The 23,929-nt window shown below is 37.1% G+C and overlaps 1 protein-coding gene across 1 annotated transcript in view; it reads right to left on the bottom strand.

The window, feature by feature from the left end:
• Positions 1-6,939: 6,939 nt before the first annotated feature.
• The window catches only part of LOC135783452 (E3 ubiquitin-protein ligase TRIM39-like), a 33,821-nt gene continuing 16,831 nt past the window's right edge, over positions 6,940-23,929 (bottom strand). Inside the window, exons 6-8 of the mRNA XM_065294179.2 lie at positions 13,031-13,172; positions 7,877-7,903; positions 6,940-7,743 (exon numbers count right to left, since the gene is read on the bottom strand). Coding sequence (XP_065150251.1) covers positions 7,196-7,743; positions 7,877-7,903; positions 13,031-13,172 — 717 coding nt within the window. The 3' untranslated portion in view covers positions 6,940-7,195. The remainder of the gene's footprint in view (positions 7,744-7,876; positions 7,904-13,030; positions 13,173-23,929) is intronic.

Raw genomic sequence — 23,929 nt, 5'->3', positions numbered from 1 at the left:
ATGTTAAACAAAGTACAAAAACACGTAAAAACGCCCCCTAGGGACCGCCGCCGGGCCGGTGCGTGTTAAGAAGTTGGTGTAACTCTACAATTTTAGCACTACATAACGTGTTTCAGCAATACATTTCTAACATGTATAATGTGTTTCTAAATATTTTTTTCGGAAATTACTTTACACGGACTTTAAATGAAGAGTAAATTTGACTTCTTTTTTTGTGACCATGTCTGTGAAATCCTGGTTAAAGTCTCATAATGTAATGATGAATTAGAAGCATCAAAGGCAATCTTTGACATAACCTTACTCAGTCAATATTAAAGTCATCAAAATTATATTTTCACAGCATGTGCTTTAAATTATTTAGGGTGATTTTATGTAGGAAACAGTAAATGACAAAGCAACATAAGGTGGGTTTTAACAAACAGGGTCACATTTACACAAGCTGTTAATGCTGAGAGTGAACAGACCTCTAGCGCCCCCTACTGACTAACAGTCATAGCTGCTTCAATGTCTCGTGCTGAACTGCCTTAAATAAAGAAATTTGAAGGAAATATAAGTGATAAATACATTTCCATCATAACACAGCCATAAAATGTATCTTGATCTGTAAAATGTGTAATGATTTAATCTAGTTAAAACTTAGTCTTTGTATTTGACCTAAATTACACAATAACATTTTTTTTTTTTGAGAAATGAAAAAATCAAAGGCTGTATTTGTCAGTGTAATTTTATTTCATATCAGGTTCACATTCAGTTTGTGATCCTGGAGGTAAACCTCTGTGACCCGGCTGTCCGTGACATTCATCATGTTTAGCAGAGTTTGACATGTACCTTGTTTTTGATGCTGACTGAAGAGACGGAGATGTTTGTTCAGTCAGAAAATGTGTTGTGATAACACCGATATACTATCATCTCTGACGTGTCCTGAATACACCTAACATTTTTTCCAGGGGGTTGTTCACATTCAATTCAGTGCTGTGTTCTCTCGCCCAAAAATACTTTTATGTTAAAACCAATATTGTAATCAAAAATAATTAAATGAATAATACTTTTAACGAGTACGAGTACTTTAGAAAATGTGGTATCGAGGCCGATACCCGATACCAGTATGGGTATCGGTGCGTCCCTAAATATAATAATTACAAAACCACAATAATAACAATATGATTGAGATTAAAGGAAGTAGTTTGTAGTGTCAAACCAACGCTATCTCACGAGAATTCGTACATATTTTACAAGTTGGCTCATTCGTATTAATTCATGCGACCACATTCGTAAGTTTTTGAACGATTTTCCTTGACCCCTGTGACGTTGGGGTTAGAGGCTTGGTTAGGGATTATAATCTTAAGTTTTTACATGATTAACTTAATATGAATCCATACGAATTAGCCAACTCGTAAAATATGTATGATTTCTCGTGAGATCAGGCTGGTCAAACTGTACTGTAGCAGAGGACCTCTGGGAAACACTGTGCTGACAGGTAAGCATGTCGAATGTGATTAATGGTTATATAAGATCAGTCATTATCATTATGAGAGCGGTGTGAAGCGTGATTACAGGACTTCTCTCAGCTCATTGACCGGCTTACTGTAGTGTAGTCAGGGCAAGACTCCTCACTGAGGCATATGCATACGTTTAACGCTCCAACCAGCTTCAACATGGTGACTTTACATCTCTCCTGAAGTGTGTGTTTATGAGTTCATTTGGTGTTAATATCAGTAATCAGTGGAGTACAAACAGTAAGAGTATATATCTAGGCCTGGTGTGCGGGATTGTGTGTCCATGTGTTTCGGGCTGGTTGTAGTTCCCGAAATGAATGGGAAAGATACTTCAGAGCACGATGGAGAGTGATGATCTTCATAAAAACATCTTGAAACAGGTAAAAACTTTGATTTACTTTTAAGAAATCTTATGTTGTAGAGTGTGTCTCATTTTTGTTGTTTAATATTTATGCTCATTTTAAGTGTTTCTTTATGCAGATCAATCTGTAGCTCTTTATACTTTATGCCACTGCAAAGGTGACACAGAAAACTTTACAACTCTCATTTGGTTCTTTGGGTGTACCACAGTTGAATAGGCTGTTTCGGTAATGCATTCATCATTTTACAATAACAAGCCTTGTTCATATAGACCTCTATTGTATGCAAAGCTGGGGAATGACTTTCATTTCCACTCATTGGATTTGGCTTTCAGCATCCATGGGCACCACGCAAGAAATCCTCCTAACCCAGACTCATTCATTTATGTTAAGTTATTATCAAATCACTTTGCCGTGTCATTTTCCTAATGCGACACGGATTATACCGCAGGAGGTGTAATTGGCACTCAGTGCCGCCAAAGTCTCAGTACAGAAGGCAAATCCTCCAATTGTGTTATTTACAGTTTGTGAAGCGCTTGCACAAACCAAGTGTAAAATCCATAAACACTCCTCCTACAGTAGGAGTCGACACATACTGACTGTGATATGAGCTTGTGCTCAGTCATCTCAAGTGTGTTAATGTTCTTCCTCACCAGTGCACCACCTAAGGGTCTCATAATCAAATTTAGAGACTGTACCCTAGGTGAGGATTTCCTGTCGTGTTTGAGTCTATTTGCTTCTCCTTACTACATCAGCAACATCATTGGGTACATTTGCATAATATGATCATCCTCAGAACAAGGCAAGACATGCTCACTGGTTTTGGGTGTGATCAATGTGAGGGAGGCTTTATGATCAGGCTGACTCGTCTTTTTATAAACTAGGGTGTTTATTATTACAATCATATATGCCGAGAGAATTGAGGGAGGTGTGCATTTAAAATGTGCAGTATGCACGCATGCATGGATAAAATTAGGATGCTTATATTTAAAATATTCGACACTCAGTGAAACATAATGTTAATAATATATATATGGATATATGAAAATCCTATCATTTTTAACTCATCCTCATGTTGTTCTAAACCTGTATGATATCTTCTCATTGACTTCTATAGACGGTTTCAGCAGTAACAACATAAACACGCGGCTTTCGTGGTCATCACGTAACTTCCGGTAAACTCCGCTAAGAATAAATAACAACAAAGTCCTTTTAAAGTAGTTTATTTGGTAACGTTTTAGATTACAGCCCGGAAAGTATTGGGTATACAGCAAATTTACAGCATATGTTTCTGTAATTATAGTTTACTTATGAAGTACGTACGTGTAATTATAAGGGAACAATTTATAATATTTGGGGAATAAAAAGGGGTAACATATAAGTATAGCGAATTTACAGCAGACATTTCTGTAATTATAGTGTACTTATAAAGTACATACATGTAATTTTAAGGGAACAATTTATAATATTTTGGGAACAAAGGGGTAACAAGTGCCACTTTAATTTACAGCCCGCAGATGTTGTATTTACTCTGTAACTACGTGAAACAAGGGGGTAACAAGTGCCACTTTAATTTTACATGTAATTTTAAGGGAACAATTTATAATATTTTGGGAACAAAGGGGTAACAAGTGCCACTTTAATTTACAGCCCGCAGATGTTGTATTTACTCTGTAACTACGTGAAACAAGGGGGTAACAAGTGCCACTTTAATTTACAGCCCGCAGATGCTGTACTTACTCTGTAACTACGTGAACACACAAAACAATGGTATATTTACACAGTACCTTCAGAAAATACACTCTTAGAAAGGATATGTTAATTTTTTACATATCTTTGTGTGTTAAGTTTTTAACACATTATGTGTAATTTTAACACATTATGTGTCATTTTGTGTTGATTTTGTGTTAAAATATAACACAAGTTGTGTTAAAAGTAACACAAAATGTGATGTTTCCATAATAACACAGAGATGGGTGGATTCTTGAGCGACACACTAAATGCGTTTTCCCAGAATCCACCCATCTCTGTGTTATTATGGAAACAACACATTTGTGTCACTAATGTGTTGTTTTAACACATTCGTTCTAAGAGTGTAGTTCTAGTTTTGCTTGCTTTGTTTTCACCATAGTTGCCTTGCCTATTTTTAATTTTGCTTGATGACCCAACAAATTCCTGTACTCTTTTTCTTTCTTAAGGTACGTAACCTTTATTGAAAATTCTAAATAAATTGTATCGTACTAATAAATAGCATAAACACACTGAATTTCAAATTTTGTTGTTTAGTAATCTAAAATACTTACTGCATATATTATTTGTATTTTTCCTGGTTGTTACCCCTTTGTTCCCATTATAAATTGTTCCCTTATAATTACACGTACGTACTTCATAAGTATACTATAATTACAGAAACATACGCTGTAATCTTGCTGTACTTATGCAGTACTCTACTGCATATATTATTTGTATTTTTCCTGGTTGTTACCATTTTATTCCTCAAATATTATAAATTGTTCCCTTACAATTACACGTACGTACTTTATAAGTAAACTATAATTACAGAAACATACGCTGTAAATTCGCTGTACTTACCCAGTACTTTCCGGGCTGTAATCTAAAGCGTTACTGTTTATTTATATAACAAGCAAAATAAACAACACATAGACTACATAGGAACCCAAAACGAGATTATTTTCGACGAGATATTTGTTCAAGAGTTCGGTTTAGCAACTAGTCAGACCATTAAACAAACAGAAACCGGAAGTGGACCAGACGCTTATCGCGAAACAGTCTATAGTAGAAAAAAAACTATAGATGTGAATGGGTACCTGCAGCTGTGTGCTTACCATCATTTTTTAAAAGATCAAGATGTGTGTTTGTGTGCCTTAGCCGTTAGCTGTGAGCCAAGTCTTTGACAGGAGAGATGGATTGACGTATTGCTCAATGACATTACATCCTTTCCTCAGTTTCATGTTGCATTGATTTCTCTGAAATACCTACAGAGCCCTTGAGCCCTATAAAAGCCATTTCTGAAGCCAAACAATGACGAGGACAGAAAGAAAAAAAATGACAGAATAGAGAGAGAGAGATAACCATAAGCTCACAGTGATACAGTGAGGTTTTATCAGGATTCTAAATTTTATAGCACATAAAGTAACTCATCCTGCACTGTTGTGTATGTGGATAAAAACGACTCATTTTAAGATGATAAAAACAATACAGTTCATTATGTAAGGTCTTTGAACAGAAATGCAATATAATCTACATAACTATATTATCAGTGGTGTATAGAGATCCTCCTAAAAGTTACACAATTGACCTTTAAAGTGACCAAACAGGTCTGTTAAGTTTCATTGGAGGGTCGGTGAGGGCTGAGGCAGGTTTTGCATGGACCATTAATTTTAAATTATAAGAAAAAAGCATACTTTAACTATCATAAGAACTTCATCGAGTGCAGTTCTTCTTCAAACTATTGTTTAAAACTATTGGCCCGATCTTTGTTTATAATAACAGTGTGAACACAACCGCTGTTTACCGCTGTATTACTCAATTATCCTTTGGCTTGTGCTGCTGTTTAATGCAATTTCACAATCACACTTTCATTCATGACTCATTAGCGGCTCAATGTTAAATCACAAACTCATAGCTTTTACTCCAGATGTGTCACGACGGGCCAGAATAATCGCTTAACAATGTGCATTGTGTGAATGCACACCTTAACACACACACTGTTCTTCAGTTTAACTAAATATGAAGAGCTCAAATGCAAAACCCTTTGCGTCTGACATGTTTTCTTGTAAATTAATTTTTTTTATCAGACTCTTATGTTTAATACTGATAAAAAAGTTATAAGTCAGTGATTAAAATGTCTTATTTTTACAAATGTCACTTTAGTCAACAATTTGACTGTCTTTAGATGCAAAACCCTTGGGGGTTCATAAAGGGGATGCACTTTACACAAGGGAGTCTCGTGCTGAAAAGTTTAATCTATTGGGCATTTATCCAATTTGTGCTAGATTGGTAATCAGGCTTACCGGACATTTTCCCGATGGGCCGGCACACTTTGGGGCTGATATAGGACTGATCCTTCATGCTGGGATAGCGGCCTATTGGTTTGTCTTCTGTATTGATTTCCATTTGCTCATTTGCTGGTGGTGGAACGATAAAATGATAGGCTGAGGGCCACAGTGGGCATCACTCTTTTGTTAGTTTGGTTATGTACTGCATTATAAATTAAGTTTCTTATATGGATGGGCTCATTTTACACGTAAGACACTAATATATAACATACTATGGCGTTTGAACACGGTTGTTCAGCACAGGGTGCATTTACTAGAAATGGTAGATCGTTCTCTTCCATGAAAGCCGATGCAAACATCAGAGAATATATTAACATTTCTCAGATTTATTACTTTTGTGACTACAAATGCAAGTTGATGTCAAACTGGTAACACATGGCAAAGATCATTTACAAACACGAGACCGGATAGACTAATGACTCCTTTTAAACAAAGGTATGTTGTCCCGTTTTGATTTTTCATGTTCTCGAACTTCTTGTTTGCAGTCCTTGCACAAATGAAATGTACCGCAAATGCCAAAGCATTTATTTACTAAACTGGATATCACAAGTAAACCCTTAGACCTTTGAATGATACCGTATGCTGATTTTTAAGATTTAGACCATTCTTGCACAATAGATTACATGATGAATTTGATTGTTTGTAAACAAAGACGTGTAGGGTCGGCCTAACAAGTTTTAAAAACATACTTTATACTTTCAGATCACTCTATCTGCACTGTCGGCCCTGATGAAGTTTAATGATTCTTTGCGCCGCCCACCACGCTCCTGCGACGTTAGATCAGAACTGTCTTGTCTGCAAGTGTTAATTTTTCACAAAACAGAGTAATGCGAGTAACGAACTCATTTAAATTTCACTAACTGTAACTGCGCTGTAACTGCGTTACTTGATTTAAAAAAAATACCTTTTTACATGCTTGTTACCACTAAAAGTAGTGGAATAACAGTAACTCACTGATCACCTTCACCTCCATTTTACACAAACTACAGTATGTTAGGAGTCTGCATGTTTATTTATAAAGGATCAGATACATAGATTATAAATCAACACCTGAAAATTGTAAACATTGATTATTTGTCATTAGTCAACTATAAACTGATGTCAACACTAAAGAATAAATGATGATCACTCAATGTATCAGTTGATTTGTGTGTTTATGACATAAAGAGTGAAAGCTATATAAAAAAATATGTCATATTTTAAGATGAAGCAATATCAATGAGTCAGTTGTTAAAATTATTTGTATATTCTGAGTGTGAATTCATTTGTTGTAATGAACAGGTGAGATGATCAGAGGAGCTGAATTTTTACCTTTATCATTAACACATGGACTGAAGTAAGGAAAGAGTTTCTCAGTGAAAGTTTGAGCAGTGAAAGAGTAAATATGAGACCTGGACTCTACCTCATAAAAACAAACCAAACCCTCCTCATAATCCACAAACACCCCGACCTTCTGTGGTTTCACTTTCAGACACAGAGAGACAGAAGGACCAGCAAGAGCTTTATATTCATTCTCATTCCTCAGCCACACAGTCCAGAATCCATCCTGAGGAGTCGCTGTGATCGATCCCTTTCTGTTAATAGATTCTCTGACCACTCCTAAATCCCATTTAGTTTTGTCCTTCACCTGAACCTCAAAATAAAATCTCCCTGAGGTGAATCCCTCTTTTCCCAGGACACAGACACACTTATCAAATCTCTCTGGATTATTTGGGAGTTTATGTTTAATGTCTCCATCTCTCACTTGTTTTCTATCTTCAGACAGGATGAGATTTGGTTGAGCTGTATCAGGATCCAGAGTCACATCCACTGAGAGAGAGATGAGAGAATATGAATGACAATATAAAGATGTTGATGTGTTTATAATAGTAGAGATGAGTTTGTGTTTGTAAAGTATTATTGTTAGTGAATGTGAGAGAAGAGTGTAGATCACACATTGTACCTGCATACTGCTGCATCTTCATCAACACTGTCAACACAAATCACAATAAAACATCAACAAGAGTTTAGAGAAGAAACTAAAAAACACTTCTTGACAGATAACAAGAATCAGTAACTAACTATATCTCTATAACAGATGATATTATTATAGCTGGGTTATTATCAGCAGTTTTATTTTGTGGTTATACTGTACATGCAGATTCTGTTTCATTTTTATTATTTCTCTAAAACTTCATGCACATTTCTAAAGAGCAGAGTATTTTTAAATGGTGGGGAAGCAAAATAAATGAATGTTTTTGTGATCGTTTGTGTAGTGTTTTGTATTGTCTCAAGACACTTTTGTGTTTTCAAATTTTTGACTCTTTCCTAACTAAGTTTCCCAACAACCACTCGGTACATTTACAGTATTTATTTTGCAAAAATAGATTTAAATACAATCTCAGACAGGGGCGTAGCAGCCATTTTAAAAGTGGGGGGGACAGTAAAGCTGCTGTTCATAATAATACATTCCAAAATAGAATACCAATTGGCATTTTACAGCACCCTAGTGGCAATTTTGGCAACATGCCATGATAGCTTACATGAACCTATATTTGTGAAATCATACTCACAATTTAAAAATACTGCAGGACTTTGAAACCAATGTGAGACCATCTATAGCCTACTTTATTTTTATGAAATAAAGATATTTTATGATAGTTACAATATTTCAGTTACACTACATTTGTATTTTGATGAATATACAGATTACATCTACACTAATTTTATACAACATACATTTTATGAAAATATAGCAATAAAACCTAAATCAATGTATTTACAAGTTTTTAATATTTTCAAGATGGAAGTAAGTTATTTAATCATACATGGCCGTGGGAAGTGGGGGTGCTGTGGGTGCTGCAGCACCCACTGTTGGCGAGAGGGAGATTTTTTTTAAGTAAAAATATTTTGCACAATTTATATATTACTTATGAATATTTTAGGAGATTATTTTTGACACACGTAGGTTATTACGTGCATTTTGGATTTTAATTTCATTACTGTCTGTGCCTACCCATCTCCGTGGCCTCATCCGAGCGCACTTTCTCCGCCTTGCGTCTTTTGAAGACATGGGTAAGCAGCACCATAGTCTCGCGTAGCCAGACCTTCAATACTGTTTGTGGGCGTGACGTCTGAGGCTGAGACTAGCAGCACCATGACCCAGAATAGACTCACACACCTTTGGCTAATGCATGCCCACACAGAAATTCTGAACTCCCTGGGCATTCGTCCCCTAGCTCATGAGAGACTTTGGACTCTATTATACAACCGGCGCAATGCGCGACGCGAGTGTCTTTTGCTATAGTAAAGAGCGCGTTGATAGCGGGTTTGCTTATCACATACATGAATGCGAAGAAGCACAAAAACGCTTTTTAATATGAAAAATTAAAGGATTAAAATGTAAAAGATTATTATTGAGTCTCTTGGACATAAATGATGACCGATTATGAGACGTTAGAAGGCGTAAATAGCTGCTTCATCTAAGTAAATAAATGCTTTACTTTAAACGAATGCATCTATTTTTTTTTTATTTAAATGCTACCCCACGAATTTATTGTATATAATGACTATGTACCTGTGGATATGGTGAGATGAGAACGTTTGTAAATTCTTTATCTCTTGTTTGTAACAAATAAAGAATTTTTAGAGTACAAACCTTATATAAAGCCTAATATATTCTAAAAATGTAATTATACACCATGTATTTTTTTTATAAAAGTATACAATATCAGAACTAAACCCATTATTATTTTTGTTCCATTTATGAATTGTAAGTTAAAAAAGACAGTAATAGTACTATTTAGTAAAAAAAGATCTATATAAAAATATACTAGGTATGTAACTGTGAGAATATTTTACCACTGTTAATCGACGTGTGATTTAAAAACGAAAGTAAAATATTTTCGTCCGCATGGATATTAAAAATTGTGAAGTTTAATTATTATTATGTTGTTATAATATTATATGTTGTATTAAAATATGTTCTATGTATGTATATCTGAAGTTATAATGAAAGTAATTTTCCCTGGGATTATTCAAAGTATTTCTGCTTCTGATTAATAGCGCATATATTTATCTGATAACTGATGATGTCGGTATGTTTCAGACCCTGGCTGTGTGCACTGAAGTGTATATGACAATAAAGTATTAAAACTCAATGTATTTATTTTTAAAATGTATTTTAAATAGGCCTATAGGCTCATAGGTTTTTTGTTAAAAAAATTTTATTTCACAGCACCCCCTGTTCAAAACATCAAAACTTCCAAACTTTTTACAATTAAACTAGATTATCTTTAATCCTGTTGCTCCATTACTTTAAACTTTGTTTTAAATCTCTGATTAACTTTAATGTTTGATGAGTTCAAATAGATTTTCTACAATTAAATATGTGGCTAAATCATCAGAAACAGACACCGCGAGCGTGGTGGCACTATTCAAAGATGCGTTTATTATAACGTCTCAACAGAGTGAGTTTGACGGCTTAAAAATATTACTTAACACTACCAGTGACAGCTCCCGATGCTCGTATGCGCTTCTCCTCTGTCATGCGCGCTCCAGTCAGAAACTGAGAGCAGTGAATAAACGGACACACGGCGGTGCTTCATGACAAATGCGTCGCGTCGGCACATCTTGTTCATTCATTATATCACAATAACTGAGCTTCGCAATATTTCCTGCCACATTGCTTCGTTAATCAATACAATTAATTGTTTTAATGATTGTCAAATGTTTTTATTTGAATAAGATCTTTAGATTACCGATGTATAGTGATTTATAATATAGGCTACAAAAATATATATTACATTTGCCTGCATAAACTGTTTATTTTCTTTATGAATGACAACGTCAACATTTGTTGCTGTTTAATTACACCGGCAGATTCATCAGCGCAGATGATGGGTTTAACATAAATAAGTTTTAATCTATATTATAAGGTTTGTAAGCTGTGTTTAAATGTAAGTGGTGCAACACAACTCGAATTAAAATTAAACTGAGATAAACAAACCATATTTTAGCTCTAAACTCTGCTTATTTTAATCTGTGCAACCCACGCTGAATCCTGCAGCGTGAGGAGGTCCGACTCCATAGTGTATTTTAACTACAGTAGGTTAAATCATAACATGAAAACTTTATCTCGTGATTTGTGTCATCACGACATACTGCAACATTATCTAACGTGTGTTTGAAAAAAATTATGTAGGCTAATCGTCCTTTGCTTTTTTCTGGGGTGCATTTTATCCCAGACGGCGTAATAGCAAAAGTAAATGAACAAACGAAACTTCACAAGAGCAACAAGAGATTTGAAGCTCATGCAGACACGCTCTGTGATTGGCTGAATGTTAGTTCACTCAAATCTAAGTAACAAATCAGAGAACACTGTACATGACGCACTGCGCTGTTGCTCGCCGGAGCTCGCCTCCGTCTCTCATTAAAAATGTATGACTTCTGGCCACTTTGATGCTTGGTGGCCTTGTGAACGCACAGTAAAAGTGGGGGGGTCGTGACCCCCCGTCCCCCCCGGTTGCTACGCCCCTGATCTCAGATAAAAAAGGTACAAAAGCTGTCACTGGGGCTGTATCTTTAAAAAGGTCCTAATATGTAACATTTAGGTTCTTTGATGTACAAAAGTGTAGTTTTTGAAAAGGTGCCACTGTGACTTGTACTTTTGTACCTTCCTTTTGTATTAGAAATGTTTCATATCATGCATTTACATATTTTAAGATTCACACTTTGTGTCTGAGAAAAGGGCAAAACAATAAAATCATAAATAAAAACTTTGATATAGAGCCGCATCACATGACGATGAGAGTGATTGTGTTTCGATGGCACAAATGTGTAAAAAATTTAAAACAACAACAGAGGGTCTTTAAAAGGATATTTTTGTGCAAAACAACTTACTTCTGCCATGGATTCAAAGCCCAGGATGACAGGAAACCCTTTTAGACATTTGTTTTGAATATCAAAACTGACTCACAGGTGTGAGGTCTTTATTGTACAGTACGTGACGGAAGTGAGAAGAGCACGATATTGAAAAATGAGTGTTTATAACACTTTAAATTCATCAGGATATGTGTTAAAAACTCATTGGTATAGCGTTTACAATCTGTGCTAGTTTGTGGCAATGAATGCACTATTTGAGTGCAACTCCCCATTAAACAAGGTTTACTGACCCGCTGTCACTTATGATGATAATGATGATGAAGCCTTTATTGTCATTGTACTTTACAATACAACGAAATTACAATCCATCAACCAGTCCATACATACAATACATAAAAACAAGGGGGTAGACAGAAAAGGTCGACCGTGCATTGAGAAGAAGTACAGCATTACATGAGGGAGGGGAGGAGGAAAAAAACAAACCCTCAGACTATGCTTCAAAGTGAGTACAGTTTGGGAACAGGGAAAAAACACCTCAGCAACATAAGCACATAGTCAGTACACCCTACAACATGAACAACACACGACTTGCAACACGTTAGGGGGGACTGACACTACACCTGAAACAGAGCACTGTTGTTGATCACTAGTGATTTGTCCTGGTTTATTGTAGTACTTATGTTCTTATTTTAAGTGTCTGTGACATGAAGGTGAGTGGCGAGCAGATGAGTGAGTAAAAGTTAATAATTCTGAAATGACCAGTTGAGGAATGATACAAACAGTGAAGCGGTTCTAGGGCTGTAACGATTAATTGTGCAAATGTGGGTTTTCTCAATGAATTAATGTGCCACAAAAAGTAGCATCACAAACGCTATTCCAGGAAATGTCTACAGGAATATTTGTATCACTGTTTTTCAAATTGTTTCAGGTATTTTCATGATAATAAAGAATATTTTGAATGATTTTGTGCAACGAGAGTTGCTTTATTAAATGCACGTTATTATAAACGACTTTAAACGTTTTAGATTGATAAGGACTTCCTACTGACCAAATGACGTAGTACACACACAAGCTGTGCATGAAACACAGAATCGCAGCCTTGCGATTCAGAATCGATTTCAGACAGGCATTTATAATGGGACACACGATTAATCGTTACAGCCCTAAGCGGTTCCCGTGATGATACTGGTGTATAATAATAATAATCACTGATCATTGATGAACTAATATTTACCAGTTTGAGTGAGTTTCTCATTGAGAGTCTCCTGTAGTTGAGTCAGAGCTCTCCTCAGAGTCTCCACACTCACATGAGTCTTCATACTGATCTCAGACCAGTTCTTCATGTCTGGAGCTCTGTACAGGGAAGATGAGTCAATCTACAGCAGGAGAGAGAGAGACAGAGGACAAATCCATCAGTATATGAGAGAGAGAGAGAGAGAGAGAGAGAGAGAGAGAGAGACTTTTTTTTAACTTTTAAAAGCCTTTTAATTGATCAATTAATAAAAAAAATAAACTCCACAATTAACATTGACATACAATAATAAATTCACCATTTAAAAACTAACCCTCCAGACTCATCTCTTACCATAAGAGCGTCTTCCACATTCCAATAACACTCCACTAAAGTTTTTAATATTCCAAGCAAATCAGTACTTTCCCCTTTATTTGCACATGTGTGAGATTTTAAGATAGCCAACTTTGCCTGACCCACTAGAAAATTACCCAGTGTACATTCTTTCTTGTAGTTCAGACCAAAAATAAACCTCTCTTTTGTGAACAGAAAGCCAAGTTTAGCAAATATTCTGTCCAACAAATCAAACAAAGAAATTAATCTTGCACACTCACAAAAACAATGAAAAACAGTATCAAGAGCATCACAAAAAGGACATGTAGATAAAACTAGTTCATTAAAGCAACACTATGTAGTTTTTTTTTACCTTTAAATAATGTCTCTAAAATTATTTCAGTGATAGATCAACTTTTAACTGGACAAATTGTACTGTTGCTGCAACCTGAGCAGCCTCCTAGCTGCTACAAGCACACTCTGAAAGTGGCGGTGGAGGGTAGGAAACACAGCCCCGCCCCTCCCCCTGCCTGCAGAAGAGTGTCTGATACCAGGCACTGTTGTGCTTTTCAACCACATGGGGGAGCTGTAAGTCATTTTTACATGGAAACTACATAGTGTTGCTTTAAATTTTGATACAAAGCTATTTGTTGCCACCGCACAATAAAGTACTCTCCATTGGAGATCTCCAGACCTCTTTGGAATGGGGGCCTTATACAATACCCTCAAAGTTGGAATAATTTCCGAAGAGACTAAAAAAATTCTCTCCATTTGGTATCAATACGTCCTTTCAACTGAGTGTAAAACAAAGATTTTACACACATGCAATACAGCGTCTTTTTGTCAACTTCATTAAACAAATCTTTAAAACCTTTCAGCAAAAGGTTATTTGATTCTTGATTCAGGTAAGGAATTATATTGACTAGAAGATCCGGGAAAAAACAAGATCTCTAACTATCTGCAATAAATTTTTTAAATAAATCATTTAATCATTAATCCTTCAACAAATCTCTCTGATCTAAGCCCAACTTTATCAGCAATTGATTTAGCCGTAAACAATTGACCATTTACAGAATCAATTAGATCTTTAACAGTAGCTATTCCTGTTTTCAAAAACTTCTCTGACCTTTTTTAACAACTGCCATGTTTTTAAAATAGACAAATTAAATTTAAACAGGGAAACATTTACCTTTGAAACAAATTATTTTTCAATTAAAAACAACTGTTTGTCTAACCTGATTCCCCCAATATTCTGTAAAACAGACAAACCCAATTCAATCCAGGGTTTTTTGTCTGAACAATACAGTAGTTTTTGTAATGTTTGAAGCCTCATAGTCTTAACCCTTGCTTCCAAATTGATTAATCCCTGTCCCCCCAACATTACTGAAATATACTCCAGGAGGTAGCCAATGATAGCCATCCCAAAAAATTGACAAAAGGCTTTTTGGATTACTTTAAAAAGCTAGTCAGGAGGATCCAACACTATGGGGCGGTTTCCCGGACCAGGATTAGCTTAATCCAGGACTAGGCCTTAGTTTAATTAGGAAATATAACTAGTTTTAACAAACATGCCTTACTAAAAACATTACCTGTGTGCATTTTGAGGTAAAACAAAGGGCACTGATGTATTTTAAGATATGTCAATGCAAGTTATTTTCAGTTTGGAGAGCTCTTAAAAGTGTTTAAGTCTAGGACTAGTCCAATCCCTGTCCGGGAAACCGCCCCTAAAAGTCTATGCCACAACATTAAGGCTGCTAAATTGTTAACAATTAAACATCTCCTTCTGTAAGACAACTTTGGGAGGATCCATCTCCACTTCTGAAGTCTCCCCAAAACCTTGTCAACTAGTCCTTCCCAATTTTTTCCATATAGGTATCAGTTCCTAAATAAATTCCAAGACCTTTAAAACCATTTTTAACCTATTTACATTGTTGTGGGAGCTGATGAGGGCCTATGTTTTGCCACTCACCCAGTAACAGGGACAAACACTTTTTCCAATTAACCTTTGCAGATGTGGCTTTTTGAAACATTTTCAGGCTAGAAATTAAAGCAACCATGTCCTCATTGTTCCTTATGAATAGAGTTATATCATCAGCATAAGCTGTAAGTTTAACTGATGGGACATCCGGAAACCCAGGAACATTAAGTCCACACAGTTGTTTCCTTAAAAACACCAGCAAAGGCTCAATGGAAATGCAATACAAAAGTGCAGATAAAGGGCATCCTTGCCGTATGCCCCTTGTTACTTCAAAAGGCCTGGTTAAACAACCATTGATCCGAAGCATGCTTGATGTTTCATTGTATAAAAGTTTGATACAAGAGATAAACTTTAGACCAAAACCAAAGGCTTTTAGAGTCTTCAAGAAATATAGATGGTCCACCTGGTCAAAGGCTTTCTCTTGATCTAACGATAAGAGTCCAATGTCATTTTTTTGTTTTATAGTGTCTCTTAAGAAAAACAGGTTGTCAAAAATTGTCTGTTTAGGAATACAGTATGTCTGATCTTCATGAATTATGGTGGACATACATTTTTTCAACCTGTTAGTGATAGCCTTTGACAGTATTTTCAAATCGGAACACAGCAACGACACAGGGCGCCAATTGCTTAAGGGTTTCCAGACCTCCTTTCTTAGGAATTAAAGTCAACACTGCCCTTCGCAGCTCAAAGGTAAATTACCTTGATTAAAGGACTCCAAAAAAAACCATTATACAAATCTTGTCCAAGCACATTCCAAAAGCTTTTTAATAAATCAGCAGAAAGACCATCTAATCCAGGAGATTTACCACTATTCAGCTCCTCCACAGCACGTGACAGCTCGTCAAAGGTCAAGAAACCTTCCAATTCTGTTTCCTCTTCCATAGACAACTTTGGAAGGTCTATGAGAAATTCTTCAACTACTGCTTCATTACATTAGCTCCTCCAATAAATCCTTCAAAAGACTTTTATTCTTTTTAATGGTTTTGGTTGATAAAAATCCACCTCTCTCATTGAAACTTTGCTGAAGGATTTCTTGCTCCATTATATTCATCTTTATATTCCAGTTTTCAGTGATGTTTGCTGTATATTGTTGACAAAAGGCCTTTATCTGCACCTTTCCCAAATCCCACCACTGGTTTAAGGAGGAATAACTAAATCTCTCTTCTCTCCAAGACTTCCAAAAAATAGCAAAAGAGTGCACAAAGGTGTGATCTCTAAGTAATCTATTATTAAAGTGCCAGTGTGACTGATAGGATTTAGGTGACAGTGTCACAGGTCGGAGCGGACCACTAACACCCCAATGACCAGACACACAAGAGAGAGTAAGTAAAATTAAAACAATCTTTATTAAATTTGTTAAAATGGTAAAGGGGAAAGGGATGACTAAAACTCTAGCTCTCTGAGCCAGGAGAGCATCAATTCTGAGTCGCCTCTGACTCTCAAGGGGACTGATAGGTAGGTCGATCTGACTTCCTCTTCTTCGTCCGTACATGACTTGAGAGTGAATATTCTTGCTTTTATGCCCTGTGTCTCCTAGGCAAGCTGCAGACAGAGCCTCTCAACCTCCTTTCCTGGGCGTAGAGAATGAACACAGGTAAGTACTCAGGTATGTATATAGGTTAGTACCTAGATAGGTGACCTTGGCAGATAAGTGGCACACTGGCTCCAAGCTGGGGCGTCTAGAAGGCCCACAAGTGCGTCCCGGAGGGCAGGACTGGAGAGGCCTAAAAGGTACACAGGCAAGTACTCGGATATGTATGTAGGTAGGATTGCTGGGCTCTCAGCTTTGGACGTCCAGGTGAATACACAGAGAAAGTGCACTGGGCTTTTGGCTTCGGGCATACAGGTGAGTATACAGGGAAAGTACACTGGGCTCTTGGCTTTGGGCGTACAGGTGAGTATGCAGGGAAAGTACACTGGGCTCTTAGCTTTGGGCATACAGGTGAGTATGCAGGGAAAGTACACTGGCTCTTGGCTTTGAGCGTACAGGTGAGTATGCAGGGAAAGTACACTGGGCTCTAGGCTTTGGGTGTACAGGTGAGTATGCAGGCAAAGTACACTGGGCTCTTGGCTTTGGGGTGTACAGGTGAGTATACAAGGAAAGTACACTGGGCTCTTGGCTTCGGGGCGTACAGGTGAGTATGCAGGGTAAGATACTCTCTTGGCTGGAACAGATATGACTCACCGACACGGAGGTGAGCGGACGTCGAGCTTTGGCTCTTTGAGGCTTCGGTGGCTGGAGAGAACGTAGATGCACACACGAACTACTAGTCCTCCCCACTAGGACGGACTTCTAGAGAACACTCGGCCGTGGACTTCCAACACGTAGTGACACAGTCCCACGTCGACACAGAGCCCTTGGCTCAAACATGCAGACTGGCAGCAGACAAACACACGGAGTCTCTTTAACAATAAACTACTAAAGTGAGCATGTAGGGAGAGATTCATCACCGCTTGACTTTGAACAGGAGAACAAATGGAGGTACAGGCCAGGGCTGCTGCACGTTGGACCCAACACGGCCAAAGATGGAATCGCAAGCGGTGAGCAGAATGCAATAGAACACTTTACCAGAGATGTACTGTTCGAGTCGGCCGTTCACTTCCCTCTCCTCTCTTCCACAGCGTGACCAGAGATCTAGACAGAGGCAGGTGTCTGAAAACACTCAAACAGCGTTTCCACGCAGCAGCCAATCAAACTCCCCCTCCTTCAGTTACTCCACACACTATTCACAACAAATCCTTACTTCTTGCAGATTGTACGCCACCACCAGGTGGGGGAAGGAATTACGATTCACAGTCAGGGTATATATAGATGTGTATATAGGTATATAGGTATATATAGGGTTCTCCTCTTCAGTCTAGGGGGTGATTGGTGACAACATTGACACAGCACCACACTTCAATCCTTCAAGTGCACACACGTCAAAAAGAAAGACTCACCCACTGCACTCCACACACTCACAGTGAATAAGGGTCACACCACCACGTTGGCCTGGGAGTTGATCTGGAACAATTGACAAGGGGCTAATGCAAAGGTTCACCAGATGGAACGTCAACCCCGCGACTTGTAATCACACTCTTTCCTCGCTTTAGTTAGTTTCAGCTCACCCACCACTCCTTTCCACAGGTGGGGCCGCTTACACACTGTGTCAGCACACAGGAAACCCACTGGAACACAATATTAGCAACGGTGGCACTGACAAGACAGCAAACTCCACGTTCTCACAGTTTTGTTGACTCTCGATGTTTACCTCTCTCTCCCAAAGGCCTGGTTTATTCAAGATGGCTAAGACACACTCCTTCGTTCCTTCAGATGCGTTTCCCAAGGACTTCTCAACGTACGTGATCTCTTAAAGGTAAGCAGTGCATATCAATTGTAGCGATTCAGGAGGGGAATAACGTTATTTCAAACACTATGAACCTCCGACCGAACACTAAGGGGATTCCCAAGGGAATCTTAGATTTTAGCTCAAAAGGGAATATTATGTATAATTAACTGTAATTAACTATACAAATTTATCAGGTTTTAGCTGGCGTAGCAGAATTAATAATAACAATTAATTAATATGTTCGTCCAAAGAAAGACATATATCCATTATCGTATATTAACGTCTTAGAAATGTTAATTTCATGACCTTTAAAATTAACCTTCTCAATGATATACAATGCTACTCGCAGCTTGTAGCTGGATCAAAAGGCAGAAATAGTGACTTTAATTTCGTGAGCATTGAACACAGAGACAATTCAATTGTGAAAATGCAAAACCGGTTTATTAACTACAAGACGACTAACTAAACATACACACATAGAATAACATAAAACATAGATGAGAAAGAAAAGACTGAAAAAGCTAGAGAGAGAGTAAAAGATTGGCAATAGCACTATTGCTTAACATCTGCACAAACCATCGTAAAATCTCTAAGGATCGCCTTAATTTTTTCATAAGGGGTAAAGCTTAAACATCAGTGAGTAAAACAAGTGTATACTTGCATTTGGCTCTTTGTGATGCTGTGCGAAGTTTCTGATGCACGCGGGTGCGAGCAGGGAGAGAGAGAGTCCAGGTGTGTTCGTAAGATGACAGAGTCCGTTAGGTTGTTCCGTATGGCGGATTGTTCCGCGTAGATTGTCCGAACTCGAAGTGCAAAGTGCAAGCCAGGAAGACTGTCCCGAAGAGTAAGACAGGGCTCAGAGAAAAGATGATGAATCCGAGGGACTTTGGGTGAGTCTCAGCGAGTTTCCAAACTGCGCTGATGGGTTACCTGAGTAACCGAGCTACTGAGCGAACTTAGCAGTGATGGCTTGGGCGATAGGCCGTTTTGACCTTTCACGACCCCAGCCCATTTTAGGTGAGTGACCAATGTGCGAAGTGTTCGATTGCGTGGAAAACAAGCCTTTGTCTTTCAGACATCACATTTGCGTAATTGCATAATGATAAAAGTTTGTTTCCATAACTCTTCAAATCGATATTAAATGACATTGATGCGGCTTATGGTAATATGACACATAGCAATGATTAGGAAATAAAAAGTAGATTAATTTGATACTAGACAAGACATGGGTTTAAGATCACGTTGAATAATAATTTCATACCTAAGATATGAACCATGCTACAGTGAACAAAAATCTAACTAAAGTGTTAACACACAGTTACATCACATATACACCATCATGCAGTAAAGGGATATAAAATATATATACATTTAAACAGCTCATTGTGATCTTTAAACGTGGTTTCATCAGAGACCTATAGTCTGTGCCCCCTGCTGTGTCTCTGGCGATTGTCGTTTGATCGGCTCTCAGGTTTCTTTGGTGGAATTCCTTTGAACCTCCTTTGACGACTGCATTTGTTTTAATTGTCGCCCATTTTACAACCTTGATAGGTGATAGAGATCTTGACGATTGTCACAAAAGGAGACAGGGTTATCTTATTATCACAATTTTAGGGCTGTTACGATCCAGACGCCAAATGGCCTTGATCTGACTCCGAGCCATTTGCTACACAATACAAATTCTGCAACAGGAATGCTTTAAATACTCAACTCCGTCCTTCTTCTGCCCAATCCTCTGTGTTCACGTGGCCAAATCTGCAATATTCTCAGTACTACATCTCTTTGAGCCTACTGGTCGCTCCGTCTCACCCACAGCATTAACCAGAATAAACAACTCCCTTTCCTGTTCCTCAGATGCTTTATTTATACTCCTCCTCTCCGTCGAATTGCCCAATCGCCACGTTCGTTTGTACACCTGTCTTCAATAAAGACCAGAACTGGTTTCCCGGAGTTACCGGAAGTAGCGGGGTGTTTCACGGACCGGGCGGAACAATTCTTCGCCATTTTGGGTTCCACCATCTTAAATCGCTCCGTGACAACAGAACAGACATAGACATAGAAATATAATGATGATCTGATAAAGATGTGGTTGAGATACAACTACCAAAAAACCTCCCTTTGTTACTTTTTGTGTAAAAACGATCCAGTCTTGCAGCAGAAATAATGTTTGAATTAATTTTCAACCAAGTATACTGTTTAACATGAGGATAAGCATCCCTCCACAAATCTACCAGATTATGTCTATTTATTAAACCTTTAAAAACATTTCTAGAACCAAAATGAGGTTCATTATGGTTTCTATCAAGCTTATAATTAACAGTACAATTAAAATCACCACCTAACACAAGAATCCTTTCATCAGAGATCTTTAACAATTCCTCAGAAAGTTTCGGAAAAAAATCACCACGCTCACTTTCTATTAGGAGCATATACATAAAAGAAAGAAACACTATTATTTTCTATTTTTATGTCCGCTCGCAAAAGTCTGCCTGGTACTATTACTTAGAAAATTGGAGGATTTTCAAAGCGTTTTGAAAATAAAATCGCAACATCAGCACTTACATTAGTACCAAGTTGATGTAATTTCCCGTACATGAAAAATCTTTAACTTTTCTTTACTCGTTTTCTAACAGCACTCACAAACTTCTTCAATCTGAAACGCTTAGGCTGATCTAATTTGTCCATTGTTGCTTTTCTCATAACAATTTGAGAAGATTCGATAAAAAGCTTTAAATCAGGAAAATACATTTTGATTTTCTCTGATTTTTGGTAGCATCTAGAAAGTTATTAAACTGATCTACTGTACAGTATAATAACTAGGCTTTACAAATCTCTCAAAAAAAAAAATTTCAGAGACTTTGATTCTGCTGGTTCATCAATAGTTAAATCTGAATAAACACTATCCACATCACTATCAGTTACCTGGGATTTATTTTTTTCAAAGAGCGAGTCAATATCACTGAGAGACATATTACTGCCTGATGCCTGTGTCACATTCTCATCTAAGTCAATACTTTCTTCAGGCATATCTTGTTCCTCAGTTTGCTCTAATTCACTAGTAGGCTTCACATTATCATCAACTTCAGTCTTTTTAGCATCCGGTGTAATCTTTTCTGACCCAGCAGCCTCTACATTACAAGCTTTTTGCACCCTTTCTTCACTTTCAGTGGGCTCTAAGTTTAAAGCATTAAAACAATTGTAGCATTTTCATTAACACTCTGGGGTCGACTGCGGCGCAGGCGCCGCAACCTCTTTATTTTTCAATCACTCCCCAAAAAGACTTAAATTACTCTGCTGATTTTTGACATACAGATATGATTTATACAACATTTAAAACATTAAAGTGTCTAGTTTTTTTCTGTCCACTCCCAATAAAAACAGAATGTTGTGCTTTTCGCAAAATTAAGAAAATAAACATGATGCGCGTTTTGTTCTCTCTCCCTCAGTGAAGTCCTTTCAGAAACACGTCAGAAAAATTTACTGTAATTTAACAAATTCTTTTCATAAAAACAAAAGATACATGTCTCCTTTATGCTTGGAATGTCTGCTTTTAACCCTCTGGGGTCTAAAGGGTTTTACGGGCCCTGGGGAAGTTTTGACATGCACTGACATTTGTGCTTTTTTCAGTTGCTTAAAAACATATTAATGCCAAAAGTCTCATAACACTGTGTTCATCACAAACTGGGCTACAATATCATATAATCAACATGTATGTACATGTTTGTATTTTTGAGAGAAAAATGTTTATGCGTGGTTTTTGAAAAAGCAAATTTTTTAAGTCACTGATATAACCAGGGGCGCCGCTAGCAATTTTGGGCCCCATGAAAAAATAGGGGGTCAGGCCCCCCCATACTCATTTCGTACCAAACATACAATCCAACCTACTGTAGCTATTCAAAATCTTTGTCTGTAATTTAATAATACAGAACTATTTATTTTGCTATTGTTTTGACCACAGTTATCAGTATTTATAGATACCTAAGTTATCAGTATTTATAGATACCTAAAATGTCTGCAGCTAAGATAATTTATTGTGCAATGCAAATTTAATTGAATAATACCGTACATTAAATCAAATATTCAGAGAAAATGCAACATTCTTAAAGATTACAGATAAATGTGACCATGCCTGTGAAAACCCAGCTGAAGTATTTCTTTGTGATTTACTGTTTTCCACATAAAATCATCCTATATAAATGTAAAGAACATTTGTGAAAATATAAACTTGATATCTTTAATGTCGACTGAGTAATGTCATGTCAGCGATTGAAATCATAGTGAAATTAATGCTTGAAATTAAACTGTGATGCTTTTTATCTCACAATAAGATTTGAGGCTTTAGTCTGATTTTCAGAGACAGTCTTAGTGACATACTGTATACTTGAGCTGTTACACACACGAGATTGTGTGTGGCATCTTTTCTATGTACATTCTGCCTGAAATAAGACTGGGTCAACAATGCTTGACCAAAGCGGCGTGGTGAGCTTGAACCTGCTTACATCACGAGGCATTTTTTGGACCCAACATTCAATAGGAAAATTCAACTGCAGTAGCCACCGTTCAACCTGAAGGGGGCAGCACTCAGACGTTTTTACACCATATATTGTAGTATTGAAACACTTTATATCCAAATGTCAAAAAACGTACTAAAATCAATGAACACCACTAATAAAACCCCATTCTTACAGATCATTAACTAAAAAAAAAGTTGGTTTAGGGTTTAGTTACTCTTTAAGAAAACAGCTGTTATTAAATGATTCTTCAGACTGTTTTTTAATCAACGGGGCTCTAAAATGAAATGAATGACAACTATAGCAGATTACGACATAGATTTCCATTGATTACTTAAACCTGTTGCAAGTTGAGAAGCTTTAATATACAAAATTTGACTAGTTTAGCCTTAGTTGCTTTTCAGTAATATCACAACCAACTCGATTCACGACTGCATAAAAATCCTTCCTTGGCATATTGCGTTACAAAACAAAACAGTGTGTAACCGATCGCATTTCTAGTTTATGTTAATTAGCTTATACGGGCTACGTTAATTTAAACAGCTTATAAGGGCTGACTTCGCATTAGAATCATAACATAAAACAGGGAACGTAAATCACCTTGTGTTTTTTTAAACTGAGGTGAACAGAGCGAAGACTTTACAGTGGAAAGAAAACTGCATTGTATTGCTCCAGCGTCACATTGTGTAAACTGCATTTATAGTAAGGAAGTGCACATATGCAGATATCATGGGAAATAGCAGTAAATACA

Source organism: Paramisgurnus dabryanus, chromosome 2 (genome assembly GCF_030506205.2).
Source record: "Paramisgurnus dabryanus chromosome 2, PD_genome_1.1, whole genome shotgun sequence".
In the NCBI taxonomy this organism is placed as follows: domain Eukaryota; kingdom Metazoa; phylum Chordata; class Actinopteri; order Cypriniformes; family Cobitidae; genus Paramisgurnus; species Paramisgurnus dabryanus.
This window is presented reverse-complemented; position numbering and strand designations above follow the sequence as displayed.